We start from the raw sequence: 23,889 nt of genomic DNA, 5'->3' as shown, positions 1-23,889 counted from the left end.
AAATCCCTGGAACAAAGTCGCACACTGTGGCATATTCGTGCATTGGATGTGTGCTAGTGTTCCCTGGTTGTAATGTAAAAGCTTTTCCCATGTTTGCCTATTTTGTAATTATTCAATTATGTCTTTAATTTACCATAATTAACAGCAAAGCCATGCAACATCTTCAGTTAGTGATTGACATGTGTTAAATTCATGTTATTTGTGATAAATGACCTCTTCGTAGTCATTAATGTTATTTAAATTGATTGTGATACAAACTGATTCGTTACAAAATGATGTTGGTTTCATAAAATCAGGAAAAACTATTGATCAAAACCGAAACAAGCAGAAATAAAGGGTTACGGGTGTAATGTTGTCACGCAACTTTTATCTTTCTGAAACAATTCCAACATGACGAAAACGTATACATGCTTGTTCATGAACTTCATGATATAAAAAGCAAAAAAATAACAAAAAAAAAACAAAGTATAACACAATAAGCAACTCGATGAAATTCAGAGGGAGCAGTCATTCATTTAACGAATCGGACACAACCGAGTAAATCAAAAGAGGCTTTGAAATACACAAGTACACACAAACATGGTAAGAAGTAGTGCTGTTATGTCTGTGCGCTATAAACCTACTGCAAACATAAAGATACCACTCACCACCACTTCCCCACAACATCATGGCAGGACAATGACATTTTTTTCCACACAAAACGACAGTGTTACATTTTTTTTTGTTGTTTTATATTTCGAAAAACAGAAAGGCCAAGATGGTCAAGTGTCATGATGTCAGCAGTCGACAACCATCCGTCGTCATAGAAAGGATTTGAATGAAAAATCTTCCAATCGGGGAACAAAATGTTCATGTGCTCTACGTCAAAACTACTCAAAATACTAAAATCTGCGTTAAAAAGTTTTTTTTTTTGATTGTAACAATGCAGTTCAACACATTCAGAACAGTGAGAATTAATTTGTTGTTGCTGGCCCAGTGATTCACTGCAGTCCTCTGACGACAACAATAACAAACGCAGACGTGTGGAAGGTTCCTCACAGTCTGGTTTAATACTTGTTGTGCCATTCACACTGGCCCACACTCACCTCCTCAATGTCCAGGTTCTTCCTGGATTTGTAAATAAACTCTCCGATCGCTACAAACACCGAGAGCACTAGTCCGGCGGCGAGCACGATGAAGATTCCTCCGATGTTCTCCACCCCCAGGGCGCTGGCCTCCTTGCTGTCCTCCTCCGGGCAGCCGTTGCCCCTCCACCACTTCTCCTTCATCATGTGCAGCTTCCCCTCCTCCTGCAGCTGCAGGATGGCGATGGTGACCTTGTCTCTGTACGGGGAGCCTGCAACACACCAGAGACATTGAAACACATTATTCTGCCATCATAAGCCACCTGCACTTTGTTGTTTTGTTGGGAGTAGGGTTGCAAAATTCCTTCTACATTGGATGGGGTGAAATGTCTCCACACATGAGATAGTGCACGTGGCATTGTTCTGTAGAATAAGATGAGAAAAAAGTTTGTGAAAAAAGGCTAATGCAATGCCAGAGATATAAATAGTTAGCCAAACAATTGGAATCTTCTGTAAAAATATTTTACAATTGATGGATAAATGAATAGAAATAGGCTAGATGAACAGATGAACAATCCTCAATCAGCATGCTACTATATTTTCCCCAGTTATATCATCGAAACTTACCTCCCAGCATCCTGCACTCTACAGCAGGCCTCAACAGCCCTGCTGTAGAGTGAAGGATGCTGGGAGTTATCTGTGCATGTGATGGAAGAATGCACAGTGGAGGGTTGAAATTCAACGTGCACCGTGTGCTGCATTCCATACATCTTTAAAATAGAGTTTTGAATGATGTTTTTATTGCTCAGCGTTTAATTTGCATATTTTTTTTTTTTCAAAATTCCAGAGCATAACTTCTCCTGGAAAGTTTCCAGAAAGTTTCCGGAAATTTACCGGAAACTTTCCGCCCCTTTGCAACCCTAGTTGGGAGTATTTATTGATTAGCGTAGTTAGCGTGTAATTTGCTGCTCGTGTCTCTTACCGATCGGGGTTCCCACGCCGTAGCCCTTCGAATCTATCAGGCCTCCGATCTGTGTGAGGTTGCAGTTACGCTGGCTGATGTACTCGATGCTGGTGGACTCCATCAGGAGAGCGTAGTCCGTGGTCAGGACCCTCTGAATCCCCTCCCGGTTGTTTTTCATCAGGGCCGTGTTTTTCCTGCTGCTCATGAACGCCCACATTTTCTCATAGGTTGAGATCTTTGATTTCTGTTGAGTCAGAACCAGGATTTATGGGAGTTTAGAACAGAACGGGTGACGTTGATGTTTCCTAATGTTTCAGAAAGTGAAATATCTGCTGGCTGGAGCTATCATCTGGATGCATGGCAGCCGATGGGATGTGCAAATCTGCCAAGTTCAAATAAACTGGTGTATTGGATGACTTGGTGTAGTGGAAAATAGCAAAGTGTGGTTGGGCCCTATTTGGTAGTTGAAGAGTGACTCTGCGTGCCTGTCTTGGTCTCCATGACCTTAAATGTTTGTGACCTGAAACCTGTGTGACCTTTCTGTGTACCTGTTTGACCTTTCCATTACTTATTGACTGTCCAAAGAAACCAATGGAAATGTATTTAAATGATTCGTTCCTGTGCTTTGGTTCCTGTCTAAAACTACCCTACAGAACAAGTCTGAACTGGCTCAGGCAAACAGCCTTGTTCTCCTATATAAGATCTGTGCATCTGACTGATCTTCATCTTCACTTTGAGATCCTTAGGACTCTCGGTGTGTTGATCCTTTCTGCAGAAAGCCCCTTATTAAATACACTTAGATAACTTTGTTGTTTCCAGCCTCTTGTATCTCTAGATTTCCATCACACTGGTGCTGCAAGCAAAACAATAAATCATTGAAATCTTTATGAGAAAACTGCCCACAGGTTGTTTTAAAAGGCTGCATCTATGAGGACGTTTCTAAAATAACCTTTGACCCTCCTCTTTCTTCCTCAATTCTATTGATACTGTAAATATCCTGCTGCTGTGATGACTGGTGGCTGAAGGGTGACACTTGTCAGGCTAACTGAACTCAGACTTCTGGTTTGCAGCCCTCCTCTCACTGCTGTACTGGGACTTTCCGTGCTCACTGCACATTGGAGAGAAGGTCACCTTGAAGAAGGTCATGGTGGAGCCGTCTCTCACGGCGCCATACTCTATTTTGGTTTGCTTGGCCAAGTCGTCGGCGGAGTCGATCGGGGAGTCCATCCTCTCCACAGTGAGGAAGGCAGCCAGGTTGGCCGTGTAGGAGGAGATTATGATCAAAGTGAAGAACCACCAGATTCCACCCACTATCCTGGTGGAGAGGGCCTTCGGCATCAGTTCAGATCCTGTGGGACGACAACACCAGACACATTTTGACTTCTGCAAAAACATAAATCATGATGATAACGTCTCAGTTGAAGGTGGGAAGGTAAAACAACGGTAAGCCTACCCTGTTGCATCAGAGCTCCAACTCCAAACCAGACACTGTTTATTAGAGTGAAGTTGTTTTCCACCACGTCCGAGTCTGGGTTGCAGGGGTGGGGGTTGTACCACTCGTAGGGAGTGAACCTGAAGGAGAACAGCCACAATTAATAGAGGTAAACAAAGAACCTATTGCGATTAGATATTTTCAAGTCCGTGGCAACAGTTTATGATTCTGACCGACATTTAACCTCTTTCCCGGCTCTTTTTGATGATATTATGTGAAATATCGGCTGGTATGAGTCGCTATCAGAAATTTCAGTATCAGCTTTAAGGTTTACAGATATGAAAACCTTTAATTCAAGGAAAAGGGAAGATTTATAATTAAGGTTCCAGATATTTGGTTTTATTTCTGCTTTGTTTTCATTGATAAAGTTTATGGTTAAATTGTAAAATATCAAGCTTCGATTCCATTTCATCATCATAAGGATACCAGTCATCATATTCTGTTTAATGTATATATTGGCCAATATATCTGGATAAGACATTTTTGACCTAATATTGATGTCAATATTTTTCCTCAAAAAATCCTTGGGGTCTTTTAATTTCTGACCCAAACCGGCGCGCAATTAATCTATGGATCCTTGTTGAAGCCAAATCTGATCGATGATTCATAACTGCACTGAAGAAAATAAAATGTTTAACCAAACTTGTAGTTAATTAATACTTCTTTGATTGTAACTATATTAAACACATTTTTTGTTAGCATGTGTGTTGAGCTTATTATACATAGAAACTGAGTTAACTCCTCAGGAAACAGGGAACAACTTCAAAGTATAGTAAATGATCATTTGCTGCTAAGTGGCATATTTAGTCAATCTTATTCATGTACTTTTTGGCAAAACATTGAACATTTGTGGGTCAAATTCGATTGTTTCACTTATTTAACTCTTTCTCTTACCTGGCAATGACAAACAGCACGCAGCTGACTCCCAGGCAGGCCAGCAGCACATACATCCAGATATCAGGGGAGAGCGGGTTGAGGAAGGAGAACACTCCCGGGTTGGTGCCGTTGGGTTTGTGGTACAGGATGCTGATCCCCAGCGTCATGAAGGGTTTGGAGAAATCGATCACCTTCTCCCTCACATATGTGATGGTGAGCGGCGCCACGGCGAGGTCTGCCACCTGGAGCAGAACAGAATTCACACTCAGACGATGCCGCCACTCACTCGAAATGGCTTTTCCCCTCCTGGTGAAAGCGTTCGGTTGCTACTCACGTGATCGATGAGTTCCCGCACCATGCCGTTCCACTCGCCCTTGTCGTTCTGAGCTCCGTATTTGCCGTCTGTCACCAGCTTCACCTCGTAGGAGAAGCCCAGGATGTTGGAGAGCTCCTTGAGCAGGTCCAGGCAGTAGCCCTCGAAGCGGTCGTTCCCATACAGCGGCTTGTCCGACTTCTTATACATGACGTAAGGGTTTTCCTGCAAAAGACAGAGTTCGTTCATTTCAACCAGACACGCCTGATTAAAATCCGGTCTGATAATGATTTTACTGACCAGAATAGTTGTGACGATAAGGGTTCTGTTGGCCATGGAGTCAGTGACATTTGTGGATGAGTCCTTGTTGCTTTCTGTTAGATTAAGGCCTGTTTGGGAGTTCCACACACCGATCTGTACACAAACAATACAACTGAGTGAACACAATGATCCTGTGAGTCTCAGTCAAATGATAAAGTTAAATATTGCAAAGAAGGGAACAAAAACAAGGAGAAGGAACAAACGTAGACTCGAGAGCAGGGGAGAGGAAACGGGGAGGAAAGGCAAAACACGATATCTTCTCACGTCCAGTGAAGGAATGTTGAACATTTCTTCAAACCAGAAACAGGGCGAAGTCACAGAGGATTTAATACATTTGAAAATGGTGGCGTTATTCCTTTAGTCTGCCGGAGCAGCCAAAGTACAAACCTTTTTCCACACTTTATTCAGGCGGCTGCTGCCTGCGATTGTCTTGCAGAGATAATAAGAGAGAAAGCATTTTAATCACAGAGCCCCCGAACTTGAGAAGTGCAACAGAGATTTGGTTTGGCTTCGAGAGCAGCATCATCTTGATAAATAAAGATACTTTCATAATGACAGATACAAGTAGCTACAGAGCAAAAAGTTCATTTCAAGAGGTTTTAAGGACACAGATTCCCAAGATCTCTCTATGTTTCTGTGAATTGTATTATTTATAACAGATAATTATGTTCCTGCCACTATGGAAACACACAGTGAACAGCAGTGGCCGTGTTTGTCTGTTTTCTTCCTGTGCTCCGTTCAGCGCTACTTGAATGTTCAGACACTAAAGTCACGGGTCACAAAGTTCACCTTCTCCAAGCCGTCCTCCTTGAGGCTGATGACATCCAAATCGAACTCTTTCCGCAGGCCGTCCGTCTTGTTTATAATTATTTGTCCCGTCAAGCCGTTCCACTGTGCCTGTGGGGGGGGGGAGGGCAGATAACACAACCACAAAGTCACACAGTGGTCTGGAGTAAGAAAATTAAAACAATTCCAATAAATAAGCAGTGATACAAGCTAACTGCATCTTCACGGACATTTTGTTTTTGGTTGGAATCCTCAGTGGAGACGGGCAGGGCCTCTGTCTGAGAGGAGAGCAGCGGGGGGGCAGCGGCGCTCAGGGATGTTTGAACGCAGCTGATAATGAAGTGAGCTGCAGCTGAATAAGAGTCAGGTTAGATCTATGATACATGACAGACGCCGCTGAGAGGGGAGAAGGTAAAGCTTTGGATCAATAGTCTTCCTTCAGCCTGCAGGGGAAACTGAGCGTGAAGCCAAAGGACCAATTTGCACAAAATAAATAACGTTGACCTGAAAACTGATTTGACATCTAAACTGCAGATTTTCATGCACATCAGAAGTAGGTGAAGTTCAGCCACATCTTCACGATTCTGCCTCCACATTCAGAAGAGCCCTGATTTAATCCAGCGCTGATGAAAAGACTTCAGCGCTGTAAACAAGAACCCGCTGCTTGTCCCTCATTAACATATGATCACACGAAAACTGGGTTACTTTTGATGATCCATACAACTTGTTGTGAGCTGCTTGTGTATTCTGCACAAACACGAGTACTGGCTGGTGGAGGAAAGAGGCTCTCACCAGAAAGGTGTGGATTTCTGTGAGCGGCTGTAACAGGGTCAAACTGTTGTTGTGTTTGAAAAGGGACCGAAGGGGAAGTTCTCCAATGTTTTTAAAGACAAAGACAAACATTTACTCAAGTCAAAGTAAAAGTATCACAATTACCTTTCTACTTGAGTAAAAAGTAGGTAAAAATATTTTTAAAAAGCAATGTGCACGGTTGATGTTATTTTACCAAGAGAAATAGCCTGAAACACACTGTGTGGATCAATAAATGGATTTTGAGTTGAGAGGGGAAGGTTCTGTGGAAATTGCAATAATCGATCTCAATGAAATCTAATATTCAGGGTAAATAATTCAGTCAGTAGTTTCAATGGGATTAGGGGAAAAAAATCCAGTCAATATTCGGCAAAACCTTTTTTGTTTGAAATCAATTTCAGGTGAGAAAAGCAGATTTCATCCTCTTCTCTGCATCCTGAATCAGAAACTTTCTTTCTTCGGTCGTCAGGGAAATTAATTCAGTTCAGTCCACTGGAACCCAAACAAATCTGAATCATTAATAAGTGCAACAAGCAAGAAACAATAAAACCTGAAGACAGACGTTAATCTAAACCGATCGTGCCTCTGCGATGATTCACAAGTTAAAGGTTTGAATCGGAACAAAGAGAAATGCACATCACTATAAGAGTAGTTTTATTTATTGTCATGTGCACAAACACAATATTTAAGTTGGAATCAGACACCAGCAGGATTTGGAGTTGTTGCAGCGACCGGGTATCGCTCAGTGAAGTTGCTCTTTGATTAGACGGCTTCACACAGTCTTATTGCACACATCTGTGAGACCTACATGACCCGTAAATCCAGATTTATTCCTGTCATTAAGTCTCTTTTTTAAATCCTCACCAATCACAACTGTCTCTGTCTCGACCATGTGTTGGTTTCATTACTGTTCACGTAGCGAGGACATGGATCTGCTCAGGATAGCATCCATTTCGGAGAATCCAGATGATGCTGAGGATGAGAGCGAGATTTCCACAAAGCAGAGAAACCGCTTTGAAACCGCCTTGAAACCACAGTGAAACCACAGCGAGCGTCCATTGACATAAGAGAGGAGAACTGAAAAACTATGAAAAAACAATCTCCTTTTCAACCTCCCTCTTCAAGCTTTTACTACACATGCATCTGTGCAATGTCTGATTTCACTGGTCTGTCATTATTGTGCTGAAATTCAGTACAGATTGTTCAAGTCTTCAGTGGAAACATGGAGAATGTGTTCCATATAACTGATCAAATGTAAGGATTGATAAGATGTTCAGAACTTGATATATTTTGGATATACCTAGTTTTAAAATGCTATATTATTGTATTCACACTAATACAAATTATTAAAATGAATAGAAACCTGTTGTCATGGTTTCTACCAGCTCCCAATATCAGTTTAAATGTTTTGCCTGTTTGCAAACTCTAACTAACGAAAGTTTATGGAAAGCTTTAGAGAAGATCAGCCTGTAATGTCAAATATTGTGACTATATTGTTTGTTTTTAATCAACTTGCATGGAGGAGAACTGGAATATACCTCCACCAAGAGTAACACCCTTCTTCCTTTGCCTGAACCTCACCCTTCCACCTCGTTTCAAGAAAATCAGTGAAGTGGTTTTTGCAAAAACAGAGAAACAGAATTTAAATTTGCAAACTGCATAGTGGACGTCATCAATAAAAAAACAGCTGCAACAACCTTGAAGAGGATAGAGGATGTTGTATTTATAGAGTGAACGACTGAACACAGACTAATCTCATATCTGGTGCTTTAGTGTGTTTGTGTACAGAAAAAAATGCTGATCGCAAGTCTAATTATAGAAGAATATCTGCTGAGGCCGTGCGTCTCTGTAAAGTTCATTAACTCCCACTCCGCTCTGTGCTGCTCTCGCCTGGCAGCGCCCGTGTCCTTCAGTGTTCTGTCCCCACTCACAACTGAGAAGCTCATTCGTCAAACAAACATCTAATTAGAGAGCGCAGTCTAACCAGAGATTCTATTACTAACCCAGACGGTGACGTTTGAGTTTCTCCATGACTCGGAGCTGCAGCACATTCAAGTTGAACTAAAATAACTTGATATTGGATTTAAAGGCCATGTTCCAGTAGGTTTATGTAGAAGTAACTTTTAGGGGAGATGAAAGTAAAATACCCTGGATACGTGTGCGGCCATCTTGCACTTTTGACGTTACTTGGAATGTGACAAACTAAAGCCAGTCAAGAATATTTCACCTTTTCACCCCGAAAAGTTTGTTGCATCTTTTGATAGAGAAGTCGCTTTTTATTTCAACAGCTCATATATTTTTGTTCCAGAACTGATCTCTGTTTTTTTCAAACTGAAACCTGGCCTTTATGTTTTTGAGGTTTACCAGGGGGTTGCATCTTGTGGTGAATCCTCTGAGGTTACACCACTTGATTGATCCCGGACGACTCTGTTGATGTGCAGTAATTTGTTTCTCCTTTTGCATCATCCACGAGATTTGCGCTCCTCTTTCTCCCATTTTCTATTTTTCCTGTACAGACCAAACTGTTGATTTCGGCACCAAACGTCTGATATCTGATACTCTCTCTATCTTTACTCCTTTTATCAACATGCAAACAACTTGTCCTCAAACCAACCGGCAGCTCTCATATCTCTGTCAGAGCCATGTACAACACACATATGGAACCAACACACTAACATTCAAGCTGAAATTTGGCACTTAATATTATTTTAACCTGAATATGATGAAACACAAAGTGTCAAGAACAAAATCTCGATGCCTGTGGTCTAGACATTATCTCATAAGACCTGAGAAAAAATAATTCTACAATTAAACTGCTATATTTAATCCTGAACAGAAAGTGACAGTGTTTGCTTTTAAATCTGTTTCTGTTTCACTCAGTTCTCGTTCCATCTGCTCTCAGATCAATGGTTCATATTAGGTCATTTTTAATAACCTAAGATTTATACACAGTACACTTAGTATATCACCATTTCAACAAAACGTATTTCGTTCGGGGCAATGACGTCTGTCTAAAATCTTTCTTATACTGTTTGCATGGAATATTCGTACAGATCTATAATGTTATGAATAACGCTGCAGATCTCAGTGGACAGCTGTCATCAGTAACCAACGAATCTGAGAAACCTCCAACACATTTAAATATGTCACAAACACACTCAGCACATCTGATCCAGCTCCATTGTTTCTGCTCTTGCACCCAAGCATATGAAACAGAAGCAGCAGGCTGTGAAACGGATGGATGGATGGATGGATGGATGGATGGATGGATGGATGGATGGATGGATGGATGGATGGATGGAAAATATGGCTTTACATTTAAAACTGTAACAACTGATGAATCTTTCCTAATTTTGTTAAAATTCTATCAAGTACATTTGTGTTTGTGTCTATATATGTAGTCTATGCATGGGTTGGTTAGGGTTAGGATGGATGGATGGAGGGGGTGAGGAGGGTGTCACACATTCATAAACCTCACTCACGTCTTTCAGCATGTTCATGAAGCGTGATCCAAAGCGCCAGGGCTTGTGTCTGTGGCACTGCAGCGAGCTGACGGTGAGCTGGGCGGCGCGCTGCGAGGCCGAGGCCACCATGTAGACGGCGTCGTACATCAGAGCCGCTTCGGTCTGGAGGGAAACAAACCAGCGTCACGTCAGGGCTGTGGATGTACATACGCATGTGCCCCCCCCCCCAAAAAAAAGTACAGTGCTACTCTAAGAAACTGCATGGAGAGCAATCACACAGGCCACTGTATCAGCAACAATGAGCAGAGCAATTTAATCCAATGTACCTTTGTGATGTGACACAATCAGACACACACATACATGGTGGGTTGTTGCCTTTTATACTCAAGTGTGTGATAATATCCCATTTTAACCTTTTTTTAAATAAGCAACATGATAGTACATTTTGTCTGAATGGAGACAACCTCCGAAGAGGCACCGTCAAAATCAGGCAGGCCATCGTTAGCATTGCTGCTCATATTGGTAGATCGTGCACCATAATTCACACATTCATATTTATCAGTCCCATAGATATGCCTGATTATTTGTTTCATCAAGATCCATGAATTATTCTCTGAGAAATTAGCGAAAGTGTTAAAAAAAAGGCGCCATTCCTGATCCAACATGTTTAATGGTTTCTTCTGACCCACACTCCTTCCACCAGGTTCCATGGTGAACCATCTCCATCCAGAAGCTTTTGGTTAATCTTGCTCACAAACCAACAAACAAACAGGTCAGGGTGAACTCACTGTCATCATCCCCTCCATCATCCCAGTCTCAGCTTTGGAGGGAGACTGGAGCCGCTCCATGGCCCACCTCTCCACCACCGAGGCCACCTGGGGGCTGTCGATGTTGAGCAGCCTGAAGCCCGTCATGTTGACGCCGCTGTAGCGGTACGGCTCCAGGTCGAGGGCGAACAGGTCCTGAAGAGGAAGAACACAAGGGCAGAGTTAACGCTTTCAAACGAACCCTAAAGAGGATGTGACTTATTCAGCAAGGGTAAAGGGAGAGTTGATTAAAACGGTGAAACGATAAATACAGTATAATACCAGGGAATTATGCCAAGGACACTGAAGACATCCAGCAATCTTATTATAAAACAGATGTTTGAATTCATCTGCACGAGTTTAATCTGGGAACAGAATCTCGAGGTGAACGCGGACTTTCACGGGATAGAAGGAAACTTAATGAAAACAGAGGAACAAAGTCAAAGTCTCGTTGCACACATGTTGAAACACAACAACCTTCATGTGGAAAAAGAGAGGAAAGGTTTCTCACCAGCGTGGTGAAGAAGAAGTGATAATACTCCGTCATCATCCCCATGGACAAGATCTGAAAAAGATGAAAGAGGAAACAGAGTTGTCCTTCATTTGTAGATTCACACATTTTCGCTCCAGCCAGGAAAAATATTTCTTCCATTCACACCACTCAGCCAAATGTATATTTATACCCTGGGGCTCGTCATCTAATTTGATTTTATTTATTTTCTGAATTTGCTCATTATGTATTGTTTGCATGGTTTTCACATTGACAATTTGCTCGTGGATAGTTTTGCGTCCAATTTATTTTTGATCCGCGTTTGTTTCTGAATGTTTACGTCTGGCTCGGAAATAGGCTCGGCTTGGATTTGGAAATGAACATAGGATTTCTGAGGGGGATGGAGTTTGAGTAATCTTACACATGGTAAACATAAAACCAGCAGGAAATGAAGTAAACGGGGGAAAGCAAATGGAGCAATAATTCAACTGGATTTTCCAAGTTAAAAGTGGGTTTCAGACAGAATATTGGATTTTAGGTTTGACCTTGTGAGCTAAACCCTTTGACCTCTGTACAGTTTGATGTGTCTGTTGTTTACCTGCTTGAGAACATCAGCTGATGTTTGGTAAGAGCAGTCGAATATGACGTAGAACTCCTTCCCCTTCTTCATCTCTTTGAGCAGAGGGCGGGCGTCTTTACTTCCTGTCGGCAGCTGGCGGATCTTGATCTTGATGCTGTATCTGGACGGAGCTTTGATCAACTCTTGCAAACGAATCAGTCCTTTGATTGAAATGAAAGAAAGAAGTTATGAGACTCAACAGTCACATTTTTCAAAACAAACCCGCAGAATGAAAGTATTTAACCGTAACATATTCCACATATCTCGTCAATGGTACAGGTTAATTTGATCTGCAGTTCTTCATTGTGACCACTAGGTGGCAGTGAAACCTTCAATAGAAATCATTGCGTTAATACAAATTTTAGCTCAGGCTTGGGTGTATTTATCGTTGATAAATCTGTTGAACAGTGATACAAACCTTTTTCTAAATTCCTATTCAACAGTACACTTCATTACAGGGTATTTTTGTAAATGCTAATGTATTGTGATTGGTCCGTTTGTTTTGAAAATACTGACAGGATGTCTAAGGTTGTTCGTAATGACGCTACCTTGAGTAATTTAATTTAACAGTTCCTTTGAGTGACCACTGGAGGCCACTAAACATAAACACATGATGAAATACAACAGTCATTTCCGTAAATGAAAAGAGAACAATTTAATTAAATAACTAGCAGCTAGCATCAGTTGGCTACAACCACACAAACAGTATATAAACACAGCAAGGTCGTTTCACGTGCTGATGGCAGAAACTCGTGAGAGAAGCAGTTGTTGAGTTTTTCTTGGCTGCAAACTCGTCCTTATAAATGATGTGCTCTGATCTCTAGGCACCGTTGCTCTGGTAACTGTATTCAGCCAAAGTCACCTACACAAAAAACTGTGTTCGACAAAATCTCTCTTAATGACCATAAGTGCCAAATTCCATTCATATCTATTATAATGCAGTCAAACATGTGATGTTTTGAACTGGACTTAAACCTGCAAATCTACTACAAAGCTGCTGTATTAGTTAAAACTAGGGGTTCCTGATAAACTGGCAGCTAATTGTACAGTATACATACATGCCAGCTCGTTGCCACATTTTAAACATGTAGTCTTGTGGCTGCATTAAAGTGCTTGTTTTCTTGCTTTAGTGTAGCTGCAGCACACATATGCTGATGTGGTGCTTTTTATTTTTTACTGCTGCCTTGACATTTGAAATTCCCTCTGGGACCAACACCCCGGTCCTCAACTTCACTCACCAGTTGCGTCCTCGTACACCACGGTGACTGTCTTCCACTTGTAGTACTGCACGATGTCCAGCACGGAGCGGCTGATGGACGCGTACTCCGGGTAGAGGTTGATGAAGAAGCTGTCTCGGTTGTCCACTGACGGGTGTTTCCATCGTGTCTGGATGTGAGGGACTTCCAGGGCGTTACAGATGGACTGGACCGCGCTGACGGATGAGCTGTGCGAGGGTCCGAACACGGCCCCCACGCCCAACGCCAACTGGTCGCAGGCTGCAGGAACAGGAAGTGACAAGATGGGGAGAAAATGACAAATGACCCAACAACAGCTCGGACACTGGAGTCAGCAACAATCTTCTGTTTTTTATTGATTCTTCTACACGCCAGGGTTTTCCCCGGTAGATGAGGTGACGCTTACCTCTCCTCGAGGCCTCAAAGCTGTCGAATAGGTTTATTCTCTGGATGTCATAGGTCAACGTGGTGTTTGGCATTAAGGTCCGGTTCCTGTTTATGTTGGTCACAGCAAATTTAAAGGCCAGCTCTTCAACACTTATGGGCTCGTTTTCAAGTGTCTCGAAGATGCCGCCTGTAGGAAGAGGAGACACAGGGACGGAGAGAGGATTAGACCCCTTAAATTCAATCTAGATGCACCAAATTTCACACTTTGATAGATAATAGTTCCCTAAATATTCCTGGTTTACTTTTCAAGATCTATGAGTCTGTTGGATCTCACAAAGTTAAAGAAAGTTCCTCGATCCGCCGTCTGTTTCGGAGGAACCAGAATTTAACGGGCTCTTCCCTGATCCTTTGTGGAAATCCGTTCCGTTGTATTTTCTTAATCTTGTTTACAAAAAGAAAACAAACCAACCAACAAACAAATGGACAGGGATGAAAACACAACTTTCTTCCAGAGGCGTTTTTTACTTTTTATAGTCATTCACCTCCATTAACATGTCTGAATTCGTCCAGTTGCATAAGTTGGACCAATTGTCTTGTGTCCTTCCATCACATAACACTAATAAACGACGAGGCTGAGACGACAGGATTTAATCTCCTTCGCAGAAAAGCTTTACGGACTTCGTTCTATTGACATGGCCTAATTTTCACTCGCTGACAGAACAGCTTTTATAAAAGTGCCGGACGATTTAGTTTTGGAAAAAACATTAGTTCATAACAGTTCCGTAGTTAATGCATCCGGGAAGTTTCTGACCCGGTGATACATCATCGTCACAGACATTCAAATCCTTCTTCTGTCATTTTAATGTCAAAACAGTAATTCACTCCTGCTCTGCAGATAAACAGCTGCTCATATTTGCTATCTTTTTTAATTTGCTGCTCCGGACAACAGTCGCCTTTGTTGGAATCGTACTTGAATGTGCAGCTACCAGCTCCGGATTTATAGCATCACAAAGACAAGCTCCCAAATCATAATGTAATTTAGTGTTAAGGACTGAAGGACTTAGTGTTACTGCTGCGACTCTCTAGCAGTGAAACCACCATCCTGACTTAAAATACACACTCAACTATACTTAACTCTCTGAATACCTGTTGTCATTTTAGCTTATGCACGTATTATTTACTTATTTATTGAGTATCTGAAGTAGATCACTTGTGTGTTAAACTGTTTGGCTGTAGTTGCACAATGCAAAAGCAATAGTGATATATGTTTGACGTTTGTTTTATTGCTATTGATGCAATAATTGTAGCTATTGATCATAATTATTAGTAAGATTATTTTATTTTTCATAATTTTTAACATTAGCTATACTGTATTTTTTCTATTTGGATTGTATTGGTTAATTGTTACGACTAAAGACTCTTATTTGACTCTAGGTCCAGGCAGGGCTATAAAACAATATCAACTCTTATCACAATATAATTGTAATCAATAGCAATATAACAGAAGTCCAATATATATATCAATATATTGTGTATGCATTCTCCAATCACAGGGAGGAGCTATAACACATAATTGATCCACCTCAGATCTGCAGAGTTATTAAATTCAAAATTATAAAAAAGTAATGATATAACATTTGTCGTGATAATTATCAATATCAGCTGATCTGTTTTTTTCTATCTTTTATCTTTGGCTGTATCGCAGAGCCCTCATGTCAAAGCTACAGTAACGTGGATAAACACGGAGCCAGTGTTTACATGTAGAAACTGTATCATAAAGACTGAGCATCGTTTTTCATTTACTCAAACCTACTTAATAATCACGCATGCAACAGGGATTTCTACATCATGCCCGTCCACCGAAGTCATTATTTCATTTCAAGTACTTTTCATAACCAAAACAAAGTTGAATCACAATTACATTCAGACCCGGAACTAATAATCATTGTTATCATAGTTTTTAAAATATCTGAAATATGACAATGAATAGTTTCCAGAGCTGAAAGTGAGGTCTTAGTTACTCTGATAAACAGTAACGAGAGGTTTCAGCGCTTAAATGGCTATAAAACTGATTATTAACTGGTCAATTGATCAACTAGTAGCTTCAGCTATAGGGGACAGACACACATGATGCAGATCAGTGGATATTGTTATTAAATGTCTTAGTTACAGCTTAAGATTTCAAATAGTCTGTTTCAGAAAATGACAATGAAGAACAAATATTGGACAAATTCAAAAGGCACCAAATGCAAAAACCACAGCACTGTCAAAATTGAATTACAAGATAAATTTCTTTTTTTAACACAATCACTTTGCAGCTGGAACTGTGTGCCAGGAGGAGGAGGAGGAAGTGGAGGAGGGAGGAGGGGGAGGAGGAGGAGGAGGGAGGAAGAGGGAGGAGTCTTTTCAGAGTTGAGAAGATCATTCTGAAAACCATCCAACTCTTAATCCACCACCGTGGCTGCTCCAGAAAGACGACAGGTCTAGCATGCCACGGCTTCATGGCAATATGGACGTTTATTACCAGTTCATACATAGCTTTTATGTTTCAGTTACATAAAGCGCAGCAGGAAAAACATTAGGATTAAGGCCAGGAAAGAAGCCGCTGAATTGTCACTGGCTTGTCACTGGCTTGTCACTGGCCTGTCACCCCCCTGCAGAGGGATGGGCCGAGTCGTGTGATATTCACTGTCTTTATTCCTGCTGACAAACGCCGCTGCACGTCCAGTCCACTCAAGCCTTTCAAATGCAAATCATTCAAAACATCTGGGCCTTCGCTGATAGGACTTTCTGAATTAATACATTCAGGGCGAGATGCATGTTCTCACTGGACACTAACGAGAGTTTTCAAGTTTGCCACATTCACTTGGTTTTTCAAAGAGAGGCGGAGAGGACTGTACTTTTCAAAAGCTCAGCCATTTTCCCTGAAATATTGATCAATAATAACATGAACCGTGAACTCCCGTCATAAAGACGCCACTTCAATGTCGCAATAGTTTGCAAATGACCTTGCTTCATCGCCAAGGCTACAGATGGCGATAGGTCACTGCTCTCCCTGATGGTCTTTGAAGGATTGCCTGTGAAATTGTGATTGATTTGGGAGCAGGAGAGGCCTTTAAAAAGCTCTCCCCCGAGACCTTGATTGTGAATGACCTTTTTCTTTGGTGTAGCATCGCCTCAAACCCCAAACTGAGAGAGCTTTGTCTGGACTCCCTGGTCACGAAGAGCATGCTTGAAAGTGCCAATCCTAATTATGGTTACCGAGCCTCAGCGAGCAGCTGCTGGAACCTGTTAAAAGTCCCTAATTCCGTTGAGTATGAAATTATCCTGCATAAAAATACATCAACCCTCTCTACATTTAGCAAAATAATACATTCTGTAATAACACCTTTATCGTCACTTTCCTCCAGGGTGTTTTTAAAATATGAAAACTTGATTTTTAAAGAGCAGAACGGACCTAATTAGGGATTCAGTAATAAAAATAAATCGAGTGGCAGCGTCACAGCATCATTTCCAATCACTGATTTTGTTTTTCTCACACTCGGCTGCAAAATAACACAATTGTGCTAGAGGCAAAAAAAAAGAAGAGCTGCATGATTTTCTGATTCACATGTTTTTCTGCGGATGAGCTCGAATCACACAGGTGTCCTAATGACCTGGTGCATAATAATAAAACTAATGCAAATGACGATAACATTGATAAGAGAAAAAATGATTTGAAAAGCTCATCTGCTGAAATAACATGACAGGAAATGAACTTATAAATTCAGCTTTTATCAGAGGTTTTTAATTTGATGTTGATATGACATTACAGCCCATTCTGTTTAATTTGTTTAGATAAATACATGTAACCTCATTAAAAGTCCTACAACAGGTCATAGATAGAATATTGTTATTTCATTAGCTCTCAAGCTGAAGCAAAATCTCAGTGAGTGTTTGGTTTGGCTTTTATATCTAATGTGACCTAGATGAACAATTTGCGCTCATAACTTTCATTGTCAGCAGAAGAAAAACACAATAACGATTTTATTGCTTTGTTCACTTATTTATTTTCCCCCTTTGAATCGTGCTTGACAGGCACAACTCACAATGAGAGGAAACACATTCATCTCCCCTCATTTCCACTTGATATAAGATCTGAACTTTCTGCTTAAAGTATAATGAGTTTCTGGATTTCCGGACAGCTTGTTTGTCTGCAGTTGAGCTTCAACACATCGCTGATAGAAAATATTTAGATCGTTAAAAAGTAACTGAAATCTTTTGAACAATGCACATTATTGATATGCAGTACCTGGAGTGGATATCCATTAAATCAGGAAATTAGTAATTGGTATGTTAGCTTAGTTATTGTGCATCAGAGAGTTAAATTAATCTCAACTGACTCTGTAAATACCACAGTCATGACTCCCATCAACCAGACGTCTGTAGTGAACACTACGTCCCCTCATTTGGGTAAAATTGATTTCAAATGAGTTCATGTGGTTGAAAACCGAGGCAGGAAAATCATGGTCTTATCTCTACAGGCATTTTCAATTAAAAGACCTCACACATGCACACGTCACCAGAAAATAATTTAGTTTGTCTCATCTCCCGGGTCAGCGTGGACGTCCGGATCTGTGTTGAACGCTTTCCTCCGTCTTTCAGTCAGACAAAAGACGGACAAGTCGAAGAAACAAATCGCAGAGTCGTCTCCGATACGTGGAATTAAACCAGCGGCTTCAATAAAGTTCCGCTGATACAATATTTCACCTCTGGCTCCTGCGGCGGATCCAAACAGGCACAAATGTTAATAGACGATGGATTTATCCGCCAGTATTAATTAGTTTACACAGATATATAAATGTGTGTTTGATGTGGAGGCATGAATACAAACCAACAAGAACTTTTCAAAGTTAAATAAATGTCTCCGGTCAACAAACTATGTGATGAGGATGCATATTTTGGGCTTATTACTTGTTGATCACCGTATCTAAATAATCTGTTATACATCTTTTACACCAAAATATGCGTTTATACGTGTTTTTCTCTTTCTACATAGACACACAGAAAAACCAAGCAACTCTCTCACCTCGTCATCTTGCCAACATAATGAGTTCACCCGGAGTTGTGTTACCATCGCTGCCGATCTGAGCCGGAGACGATTAGAAACCGTGTCTACTGAGCCATTTGACCCGGGAGTTTAATGCCAATTGAATCCATTCCCATTACAGACAAAAGCCAGATGTTCGTTTTTTGACCAGTGGAAAGTGGGTTTAACGATGGTGATGATGGGGTTCCAGCAAGTTCAAGAGTAATGCTCCTCTGGTTCAGGAAGCTGAGGATCATGGGTAATATGAAAAACCACTTCATTGCTCGGACACAACAGAATCCATCAAAACGTGTGGCTGCAGAGGGCGCTGTTGCTCAGTAAAGGTCACATAGTGATGCTTTAATGCCCCCACTTATCTCAGGTACAGGCCTCCACTCTGATGTGGGAGAAATGTTTTAGAATTAAAACACGATTACGATATTTATAGTAAATAGATACATAAATCCTGTATGTACAAACTTGCCTGAGCACCAGCTTTGGATGGGACCAAGACTCATGTTTCTATTCTGCATTTTATGGCGTAGAACAAACAAACACTGTAAATGGGATCAGTTTTCAAGTGATGCAGATAAAACAGGGAGAAGGAATCTCACACTTTGTGTTTGCAGATGACACGGGGATCAATGCACTCACTCAATAAACTATTTATAAGCAAATTCACAAGTTAGAGCTGCCTCGGATAATTCATACTTTAGCAATTACAAGTTTGAACTCGAAGGTGCTGCTGAAATGATAAAAACAGAAATTCATCCATACTCAATCCTCACACCTACAAATAAAATCTATGCAATTTAAAAACCCAGCTCTCTTTTGCGAGATAGGATTTGTTTTTCAATATATTTTATCACGGCTTCACGATTTAACGCAACCGCTGAAGAAAAGACAAACGAAAACTATTGCCATAGTTGCCCTTAATTACTTTCCAATATAATTTTCGGGATCACTGAGCTTCCATCTAATCTTTAATAGGCCAGACAGTGCTGTGGGGTGATGCATGCTGGGAGGTCACAAAAACAAAAGCTTCTGCTCGCGCTGCAAGCAAATTCTGATAAACCCCTGAGGCAATGCTTTGCTTTTTTTAGAGACTTCTGTTCCTCTGCCTTTCAGAGCTCAGAGGAAAAAACAATCAGATCTATTTAGCTTCTAAACCCAAAGTACAAATCAAGAAAACGATCCTGATTCTCATCTGTGGATTTTCTGTGACTCTGCTGTTATCACATGAAGGGCGCTCTTTTAAAGCGGAGGAACACAATGACGTAGTGTTTTGCTGTCTCTCCTCTCTCTGAATCCTGGGCCGGTTCCCAGTGAGACCCCCCCACTCCTCCACCAGCACCACCACCAGCACCACCACTCCACCCTGGGCCAATGCCAGACTGTGAATGAATGAGGAGGCCCTAACCCCGTCTACTATCTTCGTTTGATGTGGGTAAACTGAGGTTTCTCTGTTTATTGGGCGGCTGCTTATGAGCCACCACCAAAACATTTAAACCGAAAGATAGATAAATCTGCATCGATTTATATCTTCAAGGCCAATCAAATCAGATTTCACCACTACATCAAACCTGCAAGCAAGAGCAAACAGGAAACTGACCAACAGCAAAATAAAGTGGAGGCCGAGTGACAACCTCCTGCATCTCTGTGCTCCGTTCTCTCCCCAATGATGAGATTTGGTCGCTGCCTAAGTATCATATTTGGGGGAAAGAGACTTTCCGCATAAAGAAGATTAGTGTTAGTTGTTTAAGGGCTTGGAAAAGGAGATTTACCATTATTACCAAAGCCACTGGGGGAAAAAAGAGTGAATACAATCGGATGCCAACGCTCGCCAGGACAGAGAAATGTTAATTGAACGGAGCCACACACCATATGGGAGAGATTATGATGAGTGCGGGTCATGGGGAGAATGACAAAGATTAGATGAGCCTGGGAGAGTGATAGATGATTGAGGAAGATTAACAATACAGAGCACAGATCGGGATTGTCAGCGCAGTGAGGTGGCGCCGGCCTATTAGCCTCTGAAGTTATGCAACGCCACGAGTCTGATTTGTTCAAGTCTTCAGAAGTGGAGGAAAATTTGGAAAAAGAATCCCAGTGGCCGCAGGGCTTCGAGCCGAGCGGCGTCCCGAGGCCTCGGTGAAATATTTTTGTGATGCAATCTTCTAACCCACGAGAGGAACAGTGGGAAACCAATGGGAGAGGAGGAGAGAGCCTTCATTTGCAGGCTGGTTGTTACAGAGTTACATCAGAAAGCAAAGTGGGGAAGTTGGGAGCATCGGAGCAAAAAAGCTCAGTTTGGGTTGTTTGCAAATCTAGAGTGAAATCAAACACTTTGCTGATTCAACAGACAACTCTGGACTCTCATCATGCATCCACATGCATATGCATCGAGTCTAAATAAGCCGAACTTTGTCAGCAGCCAAACGGAACAAAGTCCCACTCTTCATTCTTTAGCTCCGTATCCATTTCACATGCGTCCGTGCCAAAGACATCATCGTCATGCCAACAGTGCATGCTCTCAGATGCAGCAGTTGTCCAACTTAATCGCTCATCTGCCGCTGACCTGCTCTGTCGACATGGACGAACAGAGAGAGAGAGAGAGAGAGAGAGAGAGAGAGAGGGAGAAAGAGAGAGAGGGAGAGAGAGAGGGGGAGAGAGAGGGAGAGAGAGGCTGGCGTTTGCCAACCAAACTGGATTAACATGATTTTGATGAAAACAGAGTCATGGACAAGCAACTCTCTGCCCTCAGTTCTTCCTTTATGAGCAGAAAAATTGTAATATAATCCCATAATGAGATGTGTAAAGGTACAGCACATCAGAACTGATGGAAAACGTCTGTAAAAGGACAACATTTTTGCAGGGATGCTCAACAAAAGATCATTATTGAATAACGCATACACACAGATTGCGTGTCAGTGATGATTTGAGAGTAAACTACAGTGAGAAGAGTGTTAAAATTCAACATATATACGACATTTAAACACGTGAAAACACCATAAACACAGAGGAGCCCACACAGCAGTGACACAGTGGCTCACTGTTGTTGACTTAAATGAATTAAATGTTGTGTTTGGGTTGATGGAGCACGGAGTCAGAGGTTATCCTGCAGCTGCTGACTTACCTACAGCAACCGAGCTGCACAATCTGAAGAGATATCATCGGACAACATCCACATGTATAATCTCTGCATTGATACATGGTTCTCTTTAGAGGGAATAGAAAGTGCATGCACGCCTCACAGGCACCCTGAGAGATTAAAAAATGATGGTGGTGCCACAAAAGTCTGATTCTTTTCTATTTTTAATGGGAGACACAAGGGAGTTTATTATGCATTTTAATGGGGGAACGAGGGTCAGTGTGGCTCTGCTGATCACAGGGTTTATTAAACCTGGTGATTGCACACATGTGGGAGTCTGCAGGAAACACAGCAAACACACAAATGCACTGACACGTCTCCCCACTCACCAATTCTCAGGACTTGCTGCGAAGTGAGCCAAAACTCTGCCATAAAGTACAGCAGTGGAAATAGCAGTCCCTTCCCTTTCGCCATGGTCCTCCCTCCAGAGTCCAAAAGAACATTGATATCAGTTACTCTGCCCTCGGTAACTCATGCTGGTAAATTGCCAGTCCTGGTATCCGTCACAAAAATGAACTGGCATCCGACCCACATCCATTCCTCACACATAGTGATGAGAAAGAAAAAAAAACACAGACACTCCACTTGCAGCTGTCAGAAGAACTCCAGTTTTCCCATTTCTACAATCCTCGGTGTGCCTGTGAGGGTTTGCTTCCCATGTTTCACTGCTCAGACTTCCCTCTGGTCATGGTTCTCTTTTTGTTTCCCGGTGCACACTTGAATTGAAGGCTGCTACTGAGGAGGAAGAGGAGGAGGAGGAGGAGGAGGAGGAGGAGGAGGAGGAGGAGGAGGAGGAAGAGGAGGAGGAGGAGGAGGAGGAGGAGGAGGAGGAGGAGGAGGAGGACCCTGCGCCCTGGTGCCAAGCTGGCGAGAATAGAACACAGCATGTGTGGGTACCACTTTCACAATAAAAGCTGAGTTGGCAGCAACAGAAACGAGCCACGATATCTTTGATAAGAAATTTCATTTATTTCATCAATTAATTTTGAATTTGTAGAAATTAAAACAAGTAGTATCATTGGTTACATGCATATATTATATTTATACATAATTTGTCATTAATCGTGGTAACGGCTGATTTTGAACTTTATATATGTATAATTACATATTTTTAGCACTTTTTAATAATTTAATGTGACAATAAGAATAAAGTGTAAAAAAGCAAGTCTATTAAAATGGATTTTAATAAGCGAGGGGCCTTGATGCCAGTTTAGTTTTCAACCTTGACCGCTACTCACAATAGCTCCTCAATTAATTTGTCCTTGCTGCTCCCTTCATCTCTATCAGACATTTTCTTATGTACAAATACTTTAAACATAGACACACTTTTCCATGAGGTTTTGGACATTTAGGCTAAAAACTTGGTGTAAATGACAAATGTCCAATTTGAATGTCTGGGCTTACGGACACTTGGATGACACCACAGGAGGATTTTCAGTTTTTTGTTAGGTTCAAAGAATTGGTCACATTTACTTCAATTGTATTGGCTGCAACGCTGTTTACAACTGAAACTCCAAACGTGTTTTGTGGTCTTAAACACTTCTCATCCCTTCATTGGCAAAGTGGTGATTATACGATGTGTGAATTTTTATTTTTTGGGTGAACCATCGCTTTAATGAGCTTCTCTCCAGTACTCTACCAGGGTGTTTTTATATAGTCTTCTGATCTTGTGTTATTTATACACTTTCCATTCATTCAAAATTACCCCAATCTAATAAACTAAATTAATAACAATAACCATTCTTGATTATTCTACTGGTTGATAGAAGAGCATATCTTGAATGCTTTTATTATGAAATCCCTGCTGCCCTGTTCCGGGTCTGTCTCCGGATGAATTGACTCATCTGAGCATCTCTCCGTGCAGGCGCTGGATCGAGGGCACAGCCAAGCCTCTGATCCGTGAACATGGATACGTCCTGAAGATTAACTTCAAATCTGGCAACGTTCGACCTCGACAACGTCTTTGCTTCGGTACACCGAGGAATGATTAAAATCTTTGCTCCAGTCCTGATGGAAACGCAAAATCTAATCTTCAAACTGGTC

General features: G+C 41.5%; 1 protein-coding gene across 1 annotated transcript; it reads right to left on the bottom strand.

Annotated features, from left to right (window-relative positions):
* Nucleotides 1-405: 405 nt before the first annotated feature.
* LOC133003362 (glutamate receptor ionotropic, kainate 1) lies at nt 406-22,545 on the bottom strand. The gene is made up of 15 exons (XM_061073073.1): nt 22,176-22,545; nt 13,647-13,814; nt 13,244-13,501; nt 11,985-12,166; nt 11,408-11,461; nt 10,879-11,052; nt 10,109-10,252; nt 5,820-5,927; nt 5,010-5,123; nt 4,731-4,934; nt 4,415-4,638; nt 3,482-3,600; nt 3,160-3,377; nt 2,047-2,272; nt 406-1,336 (listed from the first exon to the last, which is right to left on the bottom strand). Exons 1-15 carry the CDS (start codon nt 22,258-22,260, stop codon nt 1,047-1,049), a joined length of 2,568 nt encoding a protein of 855 aa, XP_060929056.1. The 5' UTR covers nt 22,261-22,545; the 3' UTR covers nt 406-1,046.
* Nucleotides 22,546-23,889: the final 1,344 nt, after the last annotated feature.

This window comes from Limanda limanda, chromosome 6 (genome assembly GCF_963576545.1).
Source record: "Limanda limanda chromosome 6, fLimLim1.1, whole genome shotgun sequence".
NCBI lineage: Eukaryota > Metazoa > Chordata > Actinopteri > Pleuronectiformes > Pleuronectidae > Limanda > Limanda limanda.
Note: the sequence above shows the minus strand (reverse complement) of the source record. Positions and strands in the feature narration are given on the sequence as shown.

Bases quoted from the DNA above. Each gene is read 5' to 3' on its own strand.
- LOC133003362 (XM_061073073.1), bottom strand. From the start codon at position 22,260: ATGGCGAAAGGGAAGGGACTGCTATTTCCACTGCTGTACTTTATGGCA. The intron at 13,502-13,646 runs GTAAGCGTCACC...CTGTTCCTGCAG, and splicing joins CTTTGAGGCCTCGAGGAGAG to CCTGCGACCAGTTGGCGTTG. The intron at 11,462-11,984 runs GTAAACAACAGA...CATCTTTTTCAG, and splicing joins CAGCTGATGTTCTCAAGCAG to ATCTTGTCCATGGGGATGAT.